We start from the raw sequence: 16,852 nt of genomic DNA on the forward strand, positions 1-16,852 counted from the left end.
GGTCCTTCCTGTTAAGATGAATGGCGTGGGTGGCATGTTGTTGAGGAAGTACTGGTGGATGCGAGTCCATGCTGACAAGATTGTGCTGTCGGAGGACACTGCAAGGTCCAGAAGACTACCGCCGATCATGGTGTAGATCCACCCAAAGATCCCAATGTCGGTACGTCGCAACTTGGGATCGTCGACGTCAAGTTCAAATGTCATGTTAATGTGGTCGAGTACAACGCCGTAACGCGGGTGGAGAGGATGAACAACAAGAAATCTGACATTTATGATAGTTGTTTGTGGGTGGGTCGAGTTTGAAAGGGATGTAAGAGTGGATGTTGGTATTGTACACGGCAATGGGGGCCTAAAGTTTGAAAAAATAATTGGGAGGGTAAGAAAAGAGAGTTGAAGCAGTGGTGATGATGGGCACCATGGCGCCAACAGAGAAACTAGGAGAGGTCTGCAAGGTTTGCACCGAAAGGGTGGTGGCGCTGGAATTGGTCTAGGTGTTGCTCAATGGCGAGCAGATGGCTCTGATTACAAAGGTGAATTATATAATGCTTGCATCAAGGTTTACGAGTGTCGATGTACAACACATCAAAGAATGAATAGAGAGCCCTAACTAACTGCAACATACGGAAAAAGGCAAGCACAGGTGCACGAGAGATCTTAGATCCTAACCTCTAAGGACTGTGGTACAACATGAGCTTTGCTACACCTACGAGTGCTTATGTGGGGAGGGGGTTACGTAATGATTTGTCAATTTCTAGTTATTCATTAGTGGGGGCGTGGGGCCCGTCCTGAAATTCAGGGGGGTGTTTGATTTGTTCAGAATGAAGTTACGTACGACACATAAGATACATTACGTATGTCTAGCATGTTTGGTACAACGGGTACAACGGTACACACAGATGATGCATTGTTTAACAATATTAAATTGAAATCATGTACTACGAGGGTTAGCAATGGCAAAGACTAACAATAAACAAACCGCACAAACGTATAGGTCACATTGTTGTATATAATCCTTCTCATGTCAAAGTGTAAGCATTCAATCATTGGTGCACAAGGTATATATGATATTGAAGTCAACAACAGTTCAATTAAATATTAAGGATCGCACTCGAAAAATATTTAAGCGATACAGATCAGTAATAGCTAGCTAGTACTGGGTGGACCTCACCTTGGCTGCCTATAAATAGCATCCTGCACCATCATATGGGAATGCACCAGTTAAGCAGCTAGCTAGCTCATCTCCATCCATCGCATCTCTTATTCCTCAAGCCACTTCATCAATGGTTTCATCTCTGAAGGTGGCCGCTGCCGTCGTCGTGGCCGTTTGTGTCGTGCTTGTGCTGAACATGGGCCAGCCTGTGGCAGCCACAGAATGCAAAGATTGTCTCGCCGACTGTGTTGACGTTTGCGTCGACTACTCTGACACTGCGTGCAGCGGCATCTGCACCGCCAAACCTCCTGCATGCCTGCCATGCAAGAACACGGCCTTCCTTGCTTGCGGTGGCACATGCTACGGCGGCTGTGCCCACTTCTGCTGAAGCCCACAGTGGCTGTAAGCTGCCTGTGTGTGTTGGTACCTAGTTGTTGCTAAGCCATGTAATTAAGTGAACAAATGCTATTGCTCTGTGCATATGGCAAATGTTCCTTCGTTCTATTGTTCCTCTTTGTTTTATTGTTTCCCTTCGTTTCAACCATCAGTAAATATACATGTATGTGTGCAAGTCATGTACTCCTATATATGCTTTCTGCTTCTTTCTATCATGTGTCTGACGTGCTCAAACTGTGCTTACACGATAGGGATAAATCCTTATCTCAAGAACAGAGTTACAAAAATACGTAGTTCAGCTCCCTCATGATAGGGGTTTGTCTTTCTCTCAGTGGCTCATCTGATGGCGTAGAGCTCGCATCTAATTTCTTCACAACTTATCTTCTTCTGGGCTAAATCTTCAGGTATCATGCAAAATGAAAAAAAAAATACCGTGCTATGACAAAATAGTTTGGCCCTTAAAATATGCTATTAGCGTACTATATCGTGTTATAACGTACTACTAGCAAGACATTGTACACTGAGATTTTTAGCTAGGCATTGCTCAGAACACTATAGCGTGCTATTAGCAATGCTATTTTTTCGCTGATCATGCATCACCATGTCAATTACATGTACAAGGTTTCACACCCTTTGGCACAGAATAAGAAAAAATCCGTAGGCCTGCAAAGTAAACCAATATATATAGAACTATTGAGCATGCAATTTAGGGATACTTTATGGCACTCTCCGTGGCAGCCACCGATATATTGCTAGCTCATTTTCTAATGATCAAGAATCATTACTTTGAAGGAGTTTCTCAATAGGGAGTTGCATGTAACTAGTAACATTCATGAGGAATTGTATCGATCCAAGAATAACATCTTAATTAGCATATTAATAATTAAGACCTAAAGATATATACCACCTTTAAGCATTTATAGCTAGCATAAATCCATCCATGATAGATCCTTCTTCCTTCCACTCCGCCATCATGGATTGGATTTGGCTTTGGCTTTGGGGCTGGTTCATCTGAAATGCTCCCATTGGACCAGTGTTCTCGTACTGATGAATTTAGGAATAGTTGTGCTGCATTTTGTTCATTGATATACGGATAGGGCAGTGTATAAGTGGAGTACTTCGCTGATGCCAGCAAGTTAGTAACCATCTCTTACACGCGTTAACAAATTCTTCTATAACAAGTATTTCAATATCATTCACAAATTAATGTGAAGTGGTAGTAGCTTCTTCTAATAATGTCAACTCCATTCACCAATCATTCAGGATCATGACAAATCACAGAAGGTTCCACACCTTCATAAATTTGGTGCCACCTTTTAGTGATTATAGAGATCCAGATTTCGGCGATTGTGCTATGGATGCTCTTAATCTTGTATTGTGTCATTCATTGACACACCCATTCCGTAAATGAAACGACTGAAATACTTTTAATATTAGAATTACCGATGACAAATTCATGGAATTTATTTTAATTTTAGGGCGTTTTAAATTAAAAAAATAATGTGTCCGTACCTGAGCATTTTTAAGTGATTTTGGAAAATGAAATTACACAAGAACACCGTGTGAGAGCAGAAAAGAAAAAAGAAATGCAAAAAAGTTAGTACATCGGGCCTGCGTGACCATCTCCGTGGTACAGCTGGGCTACCGTTGGAGAACGTTTCCCACAGCGCTTACAGGCCCTAATATGTACTCCCTCCGTCCAAAATTACTTGTTGCATAAATATATGAAAATGAATGTATATAAAATTAAGAGCTCTTTTATGGTACCCTGCGACAATTATAGGCCGTCCATTCGTGAAATCTGACGGAGAGGAGCGATCTGTACTGCTCCAATTTGCGAATGGAACCGCGAGCGGTATAGCTTGCACTGCTTTGCTCCCGTCCTCCAGTATACATCTCCTGGGCCATGGGTAAGCACCCTCTGCCTCGCCATGTACACCGCGTTGCTCTCCTCCGTCCATCCATCCTCCTGTTTCTCTTGGCACGAGAAGCTCGTGGAGGACCCCGTCGCGCTGCGGGACAGGCCGGTGCTCACCCGCGACTATTCTCGCCTTGTCTTCGTCTTCATGGAGGTCCATGCCCCACGCCGGCGTGGTGGGCCCGTGTACTCTGCCGACCTCCCCTCTGGGTCCGGGCTACGGCAGCGCGCGGCACCTCACCCCGGCTTTCCCGCATCGTCGATTTCAGCCCCGCCGTCTCGCCCTCCGGGGACGGGACTGCCGCCGCCTCGCCCAACGAGGACGGCGGTTGGGCCGGCAAGGCGTAGGACCTCCACACCGACGACTACGCCTTCCGGATACCATGTTTCTGGACTGGGCCGTCAGTAGCACGGTGCAGGTCTCTCCCGAACGACCTGAGGCGTCAGCATGCGGCTCTGCCATGGCTGAGCATCCAATAGCGCGATGGTTGAGTCCTGGACTCCTGGTTGATAACAGTTGCCCTCGCCCTCAATTTCAAAATCCCAAAACTGTCTATCCTATCCTCAGAATATCAATGGCCCGATTTTAATATACTGCTCCCTCGCCTATCAACAGTATAGGGTACCGTAAAAACTCTCAAAATTAAAATACATCTAGAGACATTTATTCCTCCGATAAATATTTTCAGACCGAGGGAGTATCTTGGGCCAGTGACCAGCAACATCAGATGGCATTAGTTCTCTTCTCTCCTTAAAAAATAAAGGGAGGAATGATCGGGCCAAGGTCGCCCAATTTTGCCACGGCCCCTAGCCAACCAGCCCAAGTTTGCCATCGGGCGTAGCCAAGCCAGTGAATGCTTCTCTTCTCTCTTACCGGAGCCTGATTTTTAGGCTAGTCATAATGGAAGCATCATAGCTAGTATCATACATGTGAACTACGCAATTTTGATGAGGTGGCATAGAAATCTATAATAAGGTGGCATAGAAATCTATAATACTATGCATTACGGAAGTAGTACCATACACTAGCATATGATACTAGTATATGAAACTCCGAGAAGGCCAATTTGGCTCTCGGGCTCAGCTGCACCAAAAAATCAAAACAAATACTAGAAAAATTCAAAAAATTCCAAATTTTTTGTGTGGAGGATAATTTGATGCGTGAGGTTCGCTGCAAAATTCAACTTGTTTGGACATTTAAGCATCTCTCGGCCAAAAAGACAAAATCGGGGTCTGTAAATAAGTTTACTGTTCACGAACTGTTTTGACCCGATTTGTCTTTTTTGCCGAGAGCTGCTCAAATGTTCAAATGAGATGAAATTTGCAGTGGTCCTCACGCAACAAATTATCTACTATACAAAAAAAATTGGATTTTTTAAATTTTCTAGTATTTGTTTTGATTTTTTTTTCGGATTTTCGATGATACTCCCCACTACAACCAGCCTAAGTAATCAGGTGGTCCAAAGTGAAAATGTGTGTCTACTGCATAATTTCAAATAGCCGGCTATAGCTCCGCTATAGTTTTTTCAGCAGGGTGCGCTAAATGGTCGCCTTCACAAATAACCCATTTTAGCCCGCTTTAGCCCTATATAGCTTCGCTATAGCTGATTTGGATGTGTGCCGCTATTTTTCATAGCCCGCTATTTAAAACATTGGTCTAGTGTGCATAATAAAGTGCCTAATACATGCATGTCCATCATTGGGCAGCATAGCAGCCAACCCTACCCTACCACGTGTTGGCAATTGTTTATTAGGTTGATCTCATGTCAGCGTGGCCATGTGAGTGTCAATTAATTATTACCAATACTTGTCGTTCAAACAGATGTATTTAGAAACGAAGGGAGACCCTCGTCTCGTGGGAAAGACCGCCGATGGCTACAGGCCATCGCCCTCGCGCCAGGAAGAGTACCATAAGTAGTGACCTTCGTAAGGATTTGCGTGGATCCAAGGACAACATCTTAATTAGCATACTACTAAGATTTGAAGATATATGTGATGCATATTAGATTCACCTCAAGTCAAACTTTATAAATTTTGATCAAGTTCGTCCAAAAAATTGTGAACATCCACAATATGAAATCAAGATCATTAAAATCATCCTTGAATAAATTTTCATGTCATATAAGCCGCCCAGAGCGACACGAGAGCTTCTACGTGGTATGCCATCAACCTTCAACAACCCGGGTAGCGCAAAGTCAACCGCTCGAGCTGCTTCCATCCATGCACGCATCAGGCCGACCTTCAACCGGGATAGATGCCCTTAAGGCGTATACAATAGTACTATCTTAGAAATGTCACGTACGATAATTACTAGGATGAAGGAAAGAGAAAAAAATAAAAAAAAGTGTTCCATTTCTCTTACTTAAGAGATGATTTGTTAGCACAATATCTTTTACCATTACTGTTACCCGGGTTGCGGGAAGGATAATGTCGGGAACATATTGTGGAAAAGTTTTGCGGGAAATTGCGGCTAACTCGAGCGAGGGTGGTGGAATAAAATTATGGTCCAAAATATGGTTCCATGCAACCATTGATTGAAAATTTTGGTCTCATGCAGCTGTTGTCTTAGCCTAAGCCGATCTGAACTAATTGGCTTCAGCCTCGCCGATTAGTACTAATTGGCTACGGTTAAGAGGCTTAATTCCAATCGGTCTCTCAGCATGATTTTTGTTACCATATACTCCTTGTATTTAAGAATGTTTTTTTATTAAAGACAAAACTAGAAGATAATCCATTATCCACGTGATTGTATTATGGTCTCTAAGTTATATGGAAGGTTTAAAGGATGAAATTGTCTTTTCAACCATTGTATATGCTTTTTTAAGTTGGTTTTTGCCTAGCAGTGATAAATTATGTGATAAGCCAAACTTGTTTAAGTTTGACAAATTATGTAGATGGCGGCACTTGTTGTTGGAGTCGTCGTGTATCGCCACCCCACCTTCAAGTCCCCACGTCTGCGCGCGTAACGACGGTCACGTCCGACGAGACCTGCTGCTGGTCGATGTGGTCGCCCGGCAGCCCAAGCCCCGCCAGTGAGGTCCGACGAGGAGAGGAAGGAGACCATGGCTGCCAAATCCCTCCCTCCAGATAGAGGTCGTGGGCATGCGCCATGGCTGCCGCGAGTCCGGGAGCGCCATGGCCGCCGGCTCGAGTGCCAGAAAAGGTCCCCGGATGGGATCTATCGAGAACAGAGGCTTGCGGCAATGAAAAAGGTATTGCATGGACTCCTTTGTTGGTTTCCCGATTTTCAAGAATTTATAAAGGCAGAGTTAGGTAAAACAAAGCTACGTGGGTCCCACAAGCTACAGGGCGCGCCCTGGTGCCTTGTGGGCTACTGCTCCATCTTCTCATCCCCTCCTAAAGCTTCCAGGGTCTCTTATCGCCAGAAAAAAAAACTCCAAAAAAAATTTGTGGCATTTAGACTTCGTTTGGTACCAAAAAATAGCAATTAACACTAGGCACTAAGTTAATAGGTTAATCCAAAAAAATGATATATAGTTGCTTGTAAGTATATATAAAACATCCAAAATTGATATTATAATAGGATGTAACAATAAAAAATTATAGATACGTTGAAGACATATCAACAGAAAAGGGTTGCGGGAAGGATAATGCCGGGAACATATTGTGGAAAAGTTTTGCGGGAAATTGCGGCTAACTCGAGCGAGGGTGGCGGAATAAAATTATGGTCCAAAATATGGTTCCATCCAACCATTGGCTGAAAATTTTGGTCTCATGCAGCTGTCGTCTTAGCCTAAGCCGATTTGAACTAATCGGCTTCAGCCTTCTCGATTAGTACTAATTGGCTACGGTTAAGATGCTTAGTTCCAATCGGCTTAGGCTAAGATGACTAGAGCTAGTCGGCTTAGGTTAAGCCAACTGGACACTAACCAGCTACGTCGTGGCCGATTGGATCTAGTCGGCTTAACCTAAGCCGACGCTGTATTATTTTTATAATATATCAAAACCGTGTATTACTTTTCAAATTGATTACAAATATATATTTAAAAAAATTAGCCTCATTCTACCCCTTTAGGTTGGGGCCATCGTGTTTAGGATTTCGTTCATTCCAGATTGTCTTGATATTTTTCTTCGGTTCACACCATCGTATTAAATGACAAAAGCGGTCCCAATAATTTGGACAGAAACATGGGGGCGGAATGGGTTTCCATCTTTTTTTTGTTGAGCATCAGTACAGACACAAGTGCTCATATACATGCGCATACACTCACCCCTATAAACGCACACACGCACACCCTACCCCTATGAGCACCTCCGAGAGACTGAGCCGGCATATTATCTTGAGATTTACGAAGTCACCGTAGGCGCCTCGTCGTCGACGGGAACGTCTCCTCCCACTAAAAGCGCATCGCCGGAAATCCTGAAATAAATCCAGGAATAATGTGAGCACCAGGATTTGAACCCTGGTGGGTTGGGGATACCACTGTCCACCTAACCAACTCAACCACAGGTTGATTCGCGGGTTTCCATCTTGAAGATGTATGCCCTTAAGGCGTATACAATAGTACTATCTCAAAAGTGTCACATATGATAATTACTAGGTTGAAGGAAAGAGAAACAAATAAAAAAATGTTCCATTTCTCTTAATTAAAAGATGGTCTCTCAGCATGATTTTTGTAACCATATACTCCTTGTATTTAAGAATGTTTTTTTATTAAAGACAAAACTAGAAGATAATCCCTTATATCCACGTGATTTTATTATCGTCTCTAAGTTATATGGAAGGTTTAAAGGATGAAATTGTCTTTTCAACCATTCTATACGCTATTTTTAGTAGTATTAGGTTTTTGCTTAATAGTGATAAATTTTTGTTACCATCATGAAGGTGCCCCCTCTGGATGAACATCATGTCCTTGGGCTGGGCAGCAGCGTGCTACTGATACTTGTTTAGGCTGAGCGTCATGTGAGTGTGGCCATCGTGCCATGTGACTTCCAACTTGTTTATTCATCCTCGTGGGAAGCGCGCGGCAACAAGAGAGAAGACCACCGAGATCTGTCGGCCAGGAAAGCGAGCGCCTATGGCCGCCGTCGCGCCCGCGCCGGAGGAGGAGGACTACGTGGCCGCGGACGCCGCCAAGCTCGCCGCCCCCCACGTGGAAGACGATGAGCGGCAAGGGGGCTGCTGCTGCTGCTGCGGTACCGCGTCTTCGTCCCTGGCGAGGCGAGCCACGTCCTGGTGCCGCCGGAAGCTCGTCTCGCGCCCCGTCGTCTGCCGCGGACCGACGGAGCCGGCGGCCAAGCGGGTGCTCGTGGCGGTGGCCGCCGGCACGGAGCCGCTGGAGGCGGCCACTGCGGCCGACATCCTCGACCGCGCTGGCGCCAGGGTCACCGTCGCCACCGCGTCTTCGGGCCTCATCGTGGAGGCCGGCCATGGGGTCAGGTTCGCCGCCGACGCCAGAGTCGCCGGCCTGGAAGCAGAGGAGTTCGACCTCATCGTCCTACCGGTACGTGCGCCTTCTCCATACCCAGTCAAACGTGCCAGTGTCATCATCATCCACAGTTCACCACCACCTTCGTACGTGTTGCTGGTGGTAGGGAGGAATGGCGGGATCAGCAAACCTCAGGGACTGCAAGCCTCTGGAGAAGATGGTGAGGAAGCACGCGGAGAAGGGGCGCATGTGCGGCGCCATCGGGGCGGCGCCGGCGGTGGTGCTGGCCCGGTGGGGCGTGCTCCAGGGCTTCAAGGCGACCTGCCATCCGGCTCTGCTGGGGCGGCTCGGCGACGGCGGGGTGATCGCCGTGGATGACAGGGTGGTGAAGGACAGGAACGTGGTGACCAGCCAGGGCATCGGGACGGCCATCGAGTTTGCGCTCGCCTTAGTGGAGCAGCTATACGGCCAACGCACGGCGGAGGAGGTCGCCGGACCTTTGGTAAGTACGGTCTAGCTAGTGTACAACTACTACTTCTTCAGTTCAATCTTCTTACATATGCAACTGCTAGTATATGCGCCCCAAGCAAGGAGTCAAGTATAGCATCCAAGAGTATAATCAGGTCCAATGGAAATGCACTGGCACGCCTCGGGTTCTTGTGCCGGTTGCCAACGGCTCGGAGGAGATGGAGGCTCTCAACCTGATCGATGTCCTGCGGAGGGCAAGCGCACGCGTCACGGTCGCTTCGGTCGAGGACGTGCCACGCATCGTGACCCGCCATTACAAGCTCAATCTGATCGCCGATGTGATGCTGGAACAAGCTGCTGAAATGGAGTTCGACCTCATTGTGATGCCGGTAAGTTGGAGTTCAGTCGAGCATTTCTTTATTTTCTTAGAAAAATGAAGGCAAACACAGGGCCTCTGGTCGTAAATGGTGCTCTTGGGACTACTTGAGTGACCTTGTTGTTTGTTTTGTTTGTTTGTTTGTTGCATGTGTATATATATGTACCATAGGGTGGTCTTCCTGGTGCTCTCAAGTTCACCAGCACGGATAAACTTGTGGGCATGCTGAAGAAACAGGCGGAATCTGGTAGACCCTACGGTGCAATATGCGCTTCCCCTGCTTACGTCCTCGAGCCCCACGGTTTACTCAAGGTATTTAGCCCTTTTTATGCAAGTTTGATGCTTCTGGCTTATGTTTTCCGTCTTTCCTTTCTTTTTACAAAAGATAAAGCAATATGGTGATAGGGCAACTTCTGTCACCGTTGTAGGGTAAGAAAGCGACATCATTTCCACCCATGGCGCACCTGCTTACGGACCAGAGCGCGTGCGAATACAGGGTCGTCGTTGACGGCAACCTTATGACAAGCAGAGCACCAGGGACTGCCACAGAGTTTGCCCTGGCAATCGTCGAGAAGCTATTTGGTGAGGAGAAAGCGGTCGCAATAGCCAAGGAGTTGGTTTTTATGTGACAACGTGCATTGTTGAGGCGGGCAATGCCCATTTTACATGGCTAGGCTCTATCAAGACTGGTCACTCATACATTTTGTATAAGCTCTAGGTACACATATTCCACAATGGTGTTGGATATGTCTCGTGAATGTCAGTTTCAAGATCTTTGATAGTAAGGTTGATACTATAGCGCTGGCTCACACACTGTAGAGGGCGTGGTCATGTTTTGTGAACCTTCCATGAGCTTCATACGAAGAAATTCAACAAATCTATCTGTAAATTAGATTTCGAGAAGTCATAAGACAAAGTGAGGTTGGCCTAGTACTACCAAGTGTTGATATCCGGAACCTCGAGCTGGGACTTAGCCGTTTGCCGCCAACTTGTTTTTAGAGGATGTCCTGACTGTACCTCCAAGGGGGAGTTGTCCGGTACTACCAAGCAACATATGTTGTATGAGACGGTGCAAAGCAAGTTGTTGTCGAAGCATTCTTCTCTCGGTAGCACCTAGGTATTTCCATTTATCCTAGTGGTGTTTTTCGACATGGTGCGACCACAAGGTGCCATGCCCACTTCGGTGAAAGAGAGCTTTCCCCTTTGGCCGTTCAAACCTTCAAACTAGTCCGGTAATACCAAGTGTGAAGTTTGGAACTATCAATCATGTTAGTTCCTAAGCCTAATGGTCAGATTTCTATAAGTAGGAACCCCTTACCCCCGCGGGTGGTGAAGTTTTTGAACGCTCATAAGCCAATGTTGTCATGTTGTGTTCTACCTTCTCCTTTGCCTAACCGTTTTTGCTCATTAGCTTCATCATCACAAAAAAATAGAGAAAGCAGCGAGCAACATTATAGCTGAAGGGCAATTATTTTCTCAATCTGCAAGGAGCATTAAAGCAAAATGAATCACTTCTTGCTTTTTGCAAATTCCAGGTGATCCTTGATGTAGCAAAATAAAAGGAAATGTTTCCCCCAAGATAACCAGACTTCCCCACTTGGTTCTTCATACTCGAGGTAACCTTGTTGGTTGCAGGTAGATATTCAAATTAAAGCAACATCCAGAGGAAGAGTGACCATCAACGGTGGCTGAGAAGAGTGTTGCCAACGGTGGTGGGCCGTCGACGAGGCCAAGGTGAGCTGGTAGGCGGATGTCAGCCGGGAGAATACGGGACGGTGGTCGACGGAGAACCTCCAATGACGGCACACTTTTTGAGCAAAATGCTGTCATTTTTTTAAAAATTAGGGAACAAAATGTTGTCATCTGCTTTATAAGCAGGATAAGAAAATGTTGCCGCTCTATCTTTTTAACTGAAACCGCCCATTAAGAGGGTATCGGCGAGCCGTCGGCTCCGTTCTTAAGCTTCTTATTCAGCTTATAAGATAGTCAGTGAGAATTTTTACCTTTTACGGGAACAAATAACTTAACATATTTTTTAGGGTATATAAGGGAATTGCTTGTTTTTTTTATTAGAATCTGTTAGACAACCTTTTTAGTAGAATCCAATTAGCATCATCATTGCAAAGGAAAACGGACATTGGTGGGCCGGGCCTTACAAACGGGCCGGGTCAGCAAAGATGGGCCTCAAACCTTCCAGAGCCACCTGGTCTACTTCCTCCACGGTAGCAATCGTCATCGTCATATAGGTTTCTCTCAAGCTCTGAACCCCGCCGCCTCCGGAAGCTTCTAGAACCTTCTCCCCCTCTCCCCCCGCCTCCGCCTCCGGCTCCCATGGCCGACGCCGCCGACGCCCTCTCAGGTACGCGCGCCTACCCCTCCAGCTCCTCTCCGCTCCTTCGTAAGCAAAGAGATCTCCCCCCAATCTCAATCTGGTCCGTCCGCCGCTGCAGCTCGGAGCAAGGTGCAGTCTTTCCTGGAGGCCGCGTGCTCCGGCGACCTCGAGGCCCTCCGGAGTACGTCCCCCGCTCCCGCCCCGCTCACCCCGTCGCCGCCCGGCACGGCTTGCTCACCTGCTAAGCTTTTGTTGGTTTTGTTGTTGGCGCAGAGTTCGGGTCCGCTCTCGACGAGGAGGGGAAGGGCGCGGCCGCGGTGGCCGCCGGCGTGCGGGACGCCAACAAGCGCACCGCGCTGCACTTCGCCGCCCGGGAGGGCCAGACCGAGGTCTGCAAGTTCCTCGTCGAGCAGCTCCGCCTCCCCGTCGACCCCAAGGACGACGACGGTAATGCTTCCCTGACTCACTATCCCCATGCTATATGATGCGGCCATGCTCACTTTCTCCTTGTATTGCTCTGATTCAAAATGTGTGTGTGCAATTCAATAGATGCTTGGTATGGTGGTGGTGATGCATATTATATATCTGAATCAATTTTCCAGGTGAGACTCCGCTCATCCATGCCGCCCGGCAGGGCCGCCAGGAGACGGTGGAGTACCTGCTCGGCCGCGGGGCCGATCCTTCCGTCGCGTCCAACATGGGAGCCACGGCGCTGCATCATGCTGCAGGCATAGGTAATGATGATGATGCTGCCCCTCCCTAATGGTGGTGCTCTGTGTGTGTGCTGTCGATTACCGACTCCTGATGCTGATCGATAATTCTGTATGTTGATGAAGTGGAGACAATATCTGAACGAACGTGTGGCGTTTATTTTATTCTTCTTGTTACAGGACACATAGAGATTATGAAGATTTTGCTTGGTAAGGGAGTCGATGTTGAATCCGAAAGCGAGTCCGGCACTCCCCTTGTTTGGGCTGCTGGTCATGGACAGCAAGACGCGGTCAAGCTTCTGCTTGAACACAATGCTAAGGTACTTGCTCGTCTATGCGTTCTCTCCGCCAGTTTGTTAATCTGAGTTTTCAGTTATTCATTCAGTGCCAAGGTTCAGTGCAATACTCCTGACTATGCGGTGATTTTAGTTATTACTAGTAATTAACTTGAGCAGAAACTAAATTTATAACTGTGAGCAGCAAAAACCTGCTGCATGAATTAATTTGCTGAGGTGTTGTGTATGAATTCAATTTAGTTAGGTGGGCTTTCAGCAACTTTTGTACTCAAACTAGTTCTTACAAACCTTGCTTTTGCAGCCCGACACTGAAACTGCTGATGGTATCACTTCGCTCTTGTCTGCTGTTGCTGCTGGTTCCCTCCCATGCTTGGAGGTTCTAATCCAGGTACATGATTGGGCGAGTAAAGGATTTGTTTGATTTCGTTCATTTTCGTCACATAGATGTCATTGCTTATTTTTGGTTACTGGATGCTCTGTTTTCCCTGTTAGACAATGTGGTTTGTGCCTTGGGAATTTGGCAAACATGCACATGAATTGGGAATAAGTATAACAGTATTCCTTTATTACTGCATCGCGAATGTGCATACAAGCGTACAAAGTCGAAGGAAAAGATTCAAATGTTTATTCTCGTTTTATTTTTGCCATTTTACTTCTGTTTCTGCATTCATATAATACGCAACATTGTTTTATACATTTGTTTAATAATTAGCTTAATAATGTGCAACATAGGCAGGTGCAAACCCAAATGTCACTGCTGGTGGAGCAACCCCATTGCATGTTGCTGCAGACAGTGGAAATCTCGAAATGATCAAATGTTTGCTTCAAGCTGGAGGCGACCCAAATACCTCTGACGATGTAAGTCACCATGTCTGAGTACTTCATTTAACTTGCCAAGTGTGGTGATGCTATAATTTATTTTATTCATATAGTACCCATCGTGTGTAATCATGGTGACTCTGCATTCATTTTAGCTAGACGTTCCAATTGCCTTTGACTGTCTTATTTATGCAAACCGAAAGTGTGGAAAATAATAATATTCCATTTCTAAACTTATTCTTCCTGGGTAGTAATAATTATTTAAAGCAACATTGCCTAAACCAGTGAATCTAACTGTTGATGATTACCTTTTCCTTCTTTCTTTCCTGCAGGATGGATTTAAGCCAATAGAGGTTGCTGCTTTAAGGGATAACCTTGAAGTCGTTGAACATCTTTTACCATTGACTTCTCCAATCCCAGGTGTCTCGAATTGGACTGTTGATGGAATAGTAAAATACGCATCATCTAAAATGGAAGAGGAAAAGGTGCCACTTTTGAATTTTTTATATCCTCGTATGTTCATGAAACCTCTTTACTTTGCAAATTCTGTCAACTTTTACATCTGCATACATTCTACAGGCGCAAGAAAATGAGTCAGCCAGTTTACAGAGACGACAACCCGTTGAGGTGCGCCGTTATCGTATATGTTTTTTTATAAAAATCAAGGAATCTAGTATCTGTTATAATAATAGTCGACTTGAAAAATTCAACTGTTGATTTTCACTGCACAAGTTTTACATCACCTAAAAAAATGCCATGCAGGTGTCACCTGAGGCGAAAAAGAGATCATTGGAAGCCAAATCGAGAGGTGATGACGCATTCAGAAGAAAAGACTTCCTAGTAGCAGTGGATGCATATACACAGGTAAGAATCGTTTTTCTTCTTCCTGGAAGCAGTTGTGTGGGACAAAAAGAACTCTAGAAGACTAGAAATTTAGTTGTAATTTCACATGCCATCTGGGTATAGATGCAATCCTGAGCCAGCCAACCTTCATTTTATCAAGTGTCAGTAAGTTTACTGGATTATAGTGCATTGAGAGAATCATCACAACAGAACGGAACTCTGCATTTCAGGCCATTGAATTCGACCCGAATGACCCTGCATTGCTTTCGAACAGAAGCCTTTGTTGGCTGCGGGCAGGGCAAGGTGAGCGTGCCCTGGAGGACGCGAGAGCATGCCGAGCACTGAAGCCAGACTGGGCGAAAGCTTGCTTCAGGGAAGGCGCAGCGCTGCGCCTTCTGCAGGTTTGTCACTTTCAGAGACGCGCAGCAACCGGACATTTATTCCTTGCTGCCCCTGTTTCTTTTTCTCTTTGTATGACTACATATGCATACCTGATGACTCAAGACTACACTTGTTGTGCTGTGGCTGCACCGACAGAGGTTCGAGGAAGCTGCAAACGCGTTCTACGAGGGGGTGCAGCTCGAGCCGGAGAACAAAGAGCTCGTGAAGGCATTCAGGTAGTAAAAATATGAGAGGAAAAAACTCGTACCAGTCGAAAATGAGGGAGGAACTTCTATGCTCTGCTTTTGTTTTACTGATTCGTGTTTTGCCGGTCGCGACGACAGGGAGGCTGTTGAGGACGGGAGGAAGTTCCACGGGACGAACAAGCCAACAACAAACGGAACAAAGTCAGAATGAGGATGGCAGCGACGAACCGAACAAAGCCATGCTAGTATCAAAAGCTTGTATGAGTATCTCCGTGGGATCGCATCGGGGATCCGTTTTACTCTGTCAAGGTGATAGGGAGGATGAGTGTAAGCGGAGATGTTTGCGAATTCGATTAGAAACCTCGTTGGGTTGTGTGACTCGGTTAGCATTCTATGGTATGAGTACTGTCTTAGTGTAGGACATACAAATGGCCTGTGAACTTGTGGTGGATTATCCTTCGACATTGCCAGCATACATTTTCTTTAATTGTTTCTTTTGCTGCTTCTTCCAACTTTCATCTACTCAACACTAAAAACATGTGGTAGAATTTGTTACTCCATCCGTTCTGAAATTTTGGTGATGTTCTCCGATGACGTGCAATATTGATATGGCAGTAAATAGGAAAGAAATATATGACTATTGTAGTCATGATGAACGATTTTACATCATATAGAAATCTAATGATGTTATTTTTGTCTGACCAGCTCTCATTATACATTTTATTCAGGACTATCCAGCGACCGTTCGCTGGCCAGGATGGCATTTACGAACATGCGGCTGTCGGTTTTAATATTTGGGGATCACATTTTTGACAGAAAGCATGCCATTTTGCTTATTTTAGTGCATTTTCATTGAAAAACTTTATTTATTTTAGTGCATTTTCATCGGAAAGCTTTCACCGTCAGATCTCGATCCTGTGGCTATGAGTGGGTTTGCTGGGGATTTCCTCCTTGGGGAACGGCTGCTATATATCATTCCCGTTTATTTATTTGACCGAGTAATTGTCATTTTTAAGAGAAAATGGTAATTGCATATTTTAAAAATGTTGTACTCCCTTTAATTCGAATTTTGACGGCGTCTCCATGCACTGTTGAGTACGATTTTACTTACAGAAATGTGCAACCGAGTTTTTTTTTTTTGCGGTGGGTGAAACTGAGCATCTGACCCAAACTTGTACATACTTTTTTGTGCAACTTTTCTCGATGTGTATCACTTTTTAAGAAACACCTATTTTCCGTGTGGACGCAATCGCAGGCACACCATAAGTATAAGATAGTAGATGCATAGCTATGTCAAAGAGATTGCACAAACTTAGCTGCCACCCATCCCATCATCCCGGTTGATTTTGTCGGCGCCTTCAGTGGTCGGTTTTGACGCCAAGGGAATCTTCGCGCTCGTGGTGAGTTATGGTCTAGTTTATGAGATTTGGGGGTCCTCTTGTCATTCATCTGGGCCGATGCAGGCGGCAACGCAAATGGGATTAGTACCTCCAACCCCATCCTCTTGGCGGTGATGGTAGCTTTGGTGGCGTCCTCGCAGGAGCACATGGTTGGTTTGTTCAAATAT

The 16,852-nt window shown here is 45.7% G+C and overlaps 2 protein-coding genes across 2 annotated transcripts; both read left to right on the top strand.

The window, feature by feature from the left end:
* Positions 1-8,453: 8,453 nt before the first annotated feature.
* LOC119299095 (protein DJ-1 homolog A-like) lies at positions 8,454-10,627 on the top strand. The gene is made up of 5 exons (XM_037576382.1): positions 8,454-8,929; positions 9,021-9,356; positions 9,427-9,711; positions 9,870-10,010; positions 10,127-10,627. The coding sequence occupies exons 1-5, from the start codon at positions 8,504-8,506 to the stop codon at positions 10,325-10,327; spliced, it is 1,389 nt and encodes a 462-aa protein (XP_037432279.1). The 5' UTR covers positions 8,454-8,503; the 3' UTR covers positions 10,328-10,627.
* A 1,308-nt stretch (positions 10,628-11,935) lies between these two features.
* On the top strand, positions 11,936-15,812 carry LOC119315458 (ankyrin-2-like). The gene is made up of 13 exons (XM_037590086.1): positions 11,936-12,057; positions 12,149-12,211; positions 12,304-12,477; positions 12,633-12,764; positions 12,921-13,060; positions 13,338-13,424; positions 13,769-13,894; positions 14,188-14,340; positions 14,435-14,482; positions 14,618-14,719; positions 14,929-15,099; positions 15,236-15,315; positions 15,424-15,812. Exons 1-13 carry the CDS (start codon positions 12,030-12,032, stop codon positions 15,494-15,496), a joined length of 1,377 nt encoding a protein of 458 aa, XP_037445983.1. The 5' UTR covers positions 11,936-12,029; the 3' UTR covers positions 15,497-15,812.
* Positions 15,813-16,852: the final 1,040 nt, after the last annotated feature.

The sequence above is a fragment of the Triticum dicoccoides genome, chromosome 1B, assembly GCF_002162155.2.
Source record: "Triticum dicoccoides isolate Atlit2015 ecotype Zavitan chromosome 1B, WEW_v2.0, whole genome shotgun sequence".
Classification (NCBI taxonomy): Eukaryota; Viridiplantae; Streptophyta; class Magnoliopsida; order Poales; family Poaceae; genus Triticum; species Triticum dicoccoides.

Bases quoted from the DNA above. Each gene is read 5' to 3' on its own strand.
- LOC119299095 (XM_037576382.1), top strand. From the start codon at position 8,504: ATGGCCGCCGTCGCGCCCGCGCCGGAGGAGGAGGACTACGTGGCCGCG. The intron at 8,930-9,020 runs GTACGTGCGCCT...TGCTGGTGGTAG, and splicing joins TCGACCTCATCGTCCTACCG to GGAGGAATGGCGGGATCAGC. The intron at 10,011-10,126 runs GTATTTAGCCCT...TCACCGTTGTAG, and splicing joins AGCCCCACGGTTTACTCAAG to GGTAAGAAAGCGACATCATT.
- LOC119315458 (XM_037590086.1), top strand. From the start codon at position 12,030: ATGGCCGACGCCGCCGACGCCCTCTCAG. The intron at 12,765-12,920 runs GTAATGATGATG...TTCTTGTTACAG, and splicing joins GCATCATGCTGCAGGCATAG to GACACATAGAGATTATGAAG. The intron at 15,100-15,235 runs GTTTGTCACTTT...CTGCACCGACAG, and splicing joins CAGCGCTGCGCCTTCTGCAG to AGGTTCGAGGAAGCTGCAAA.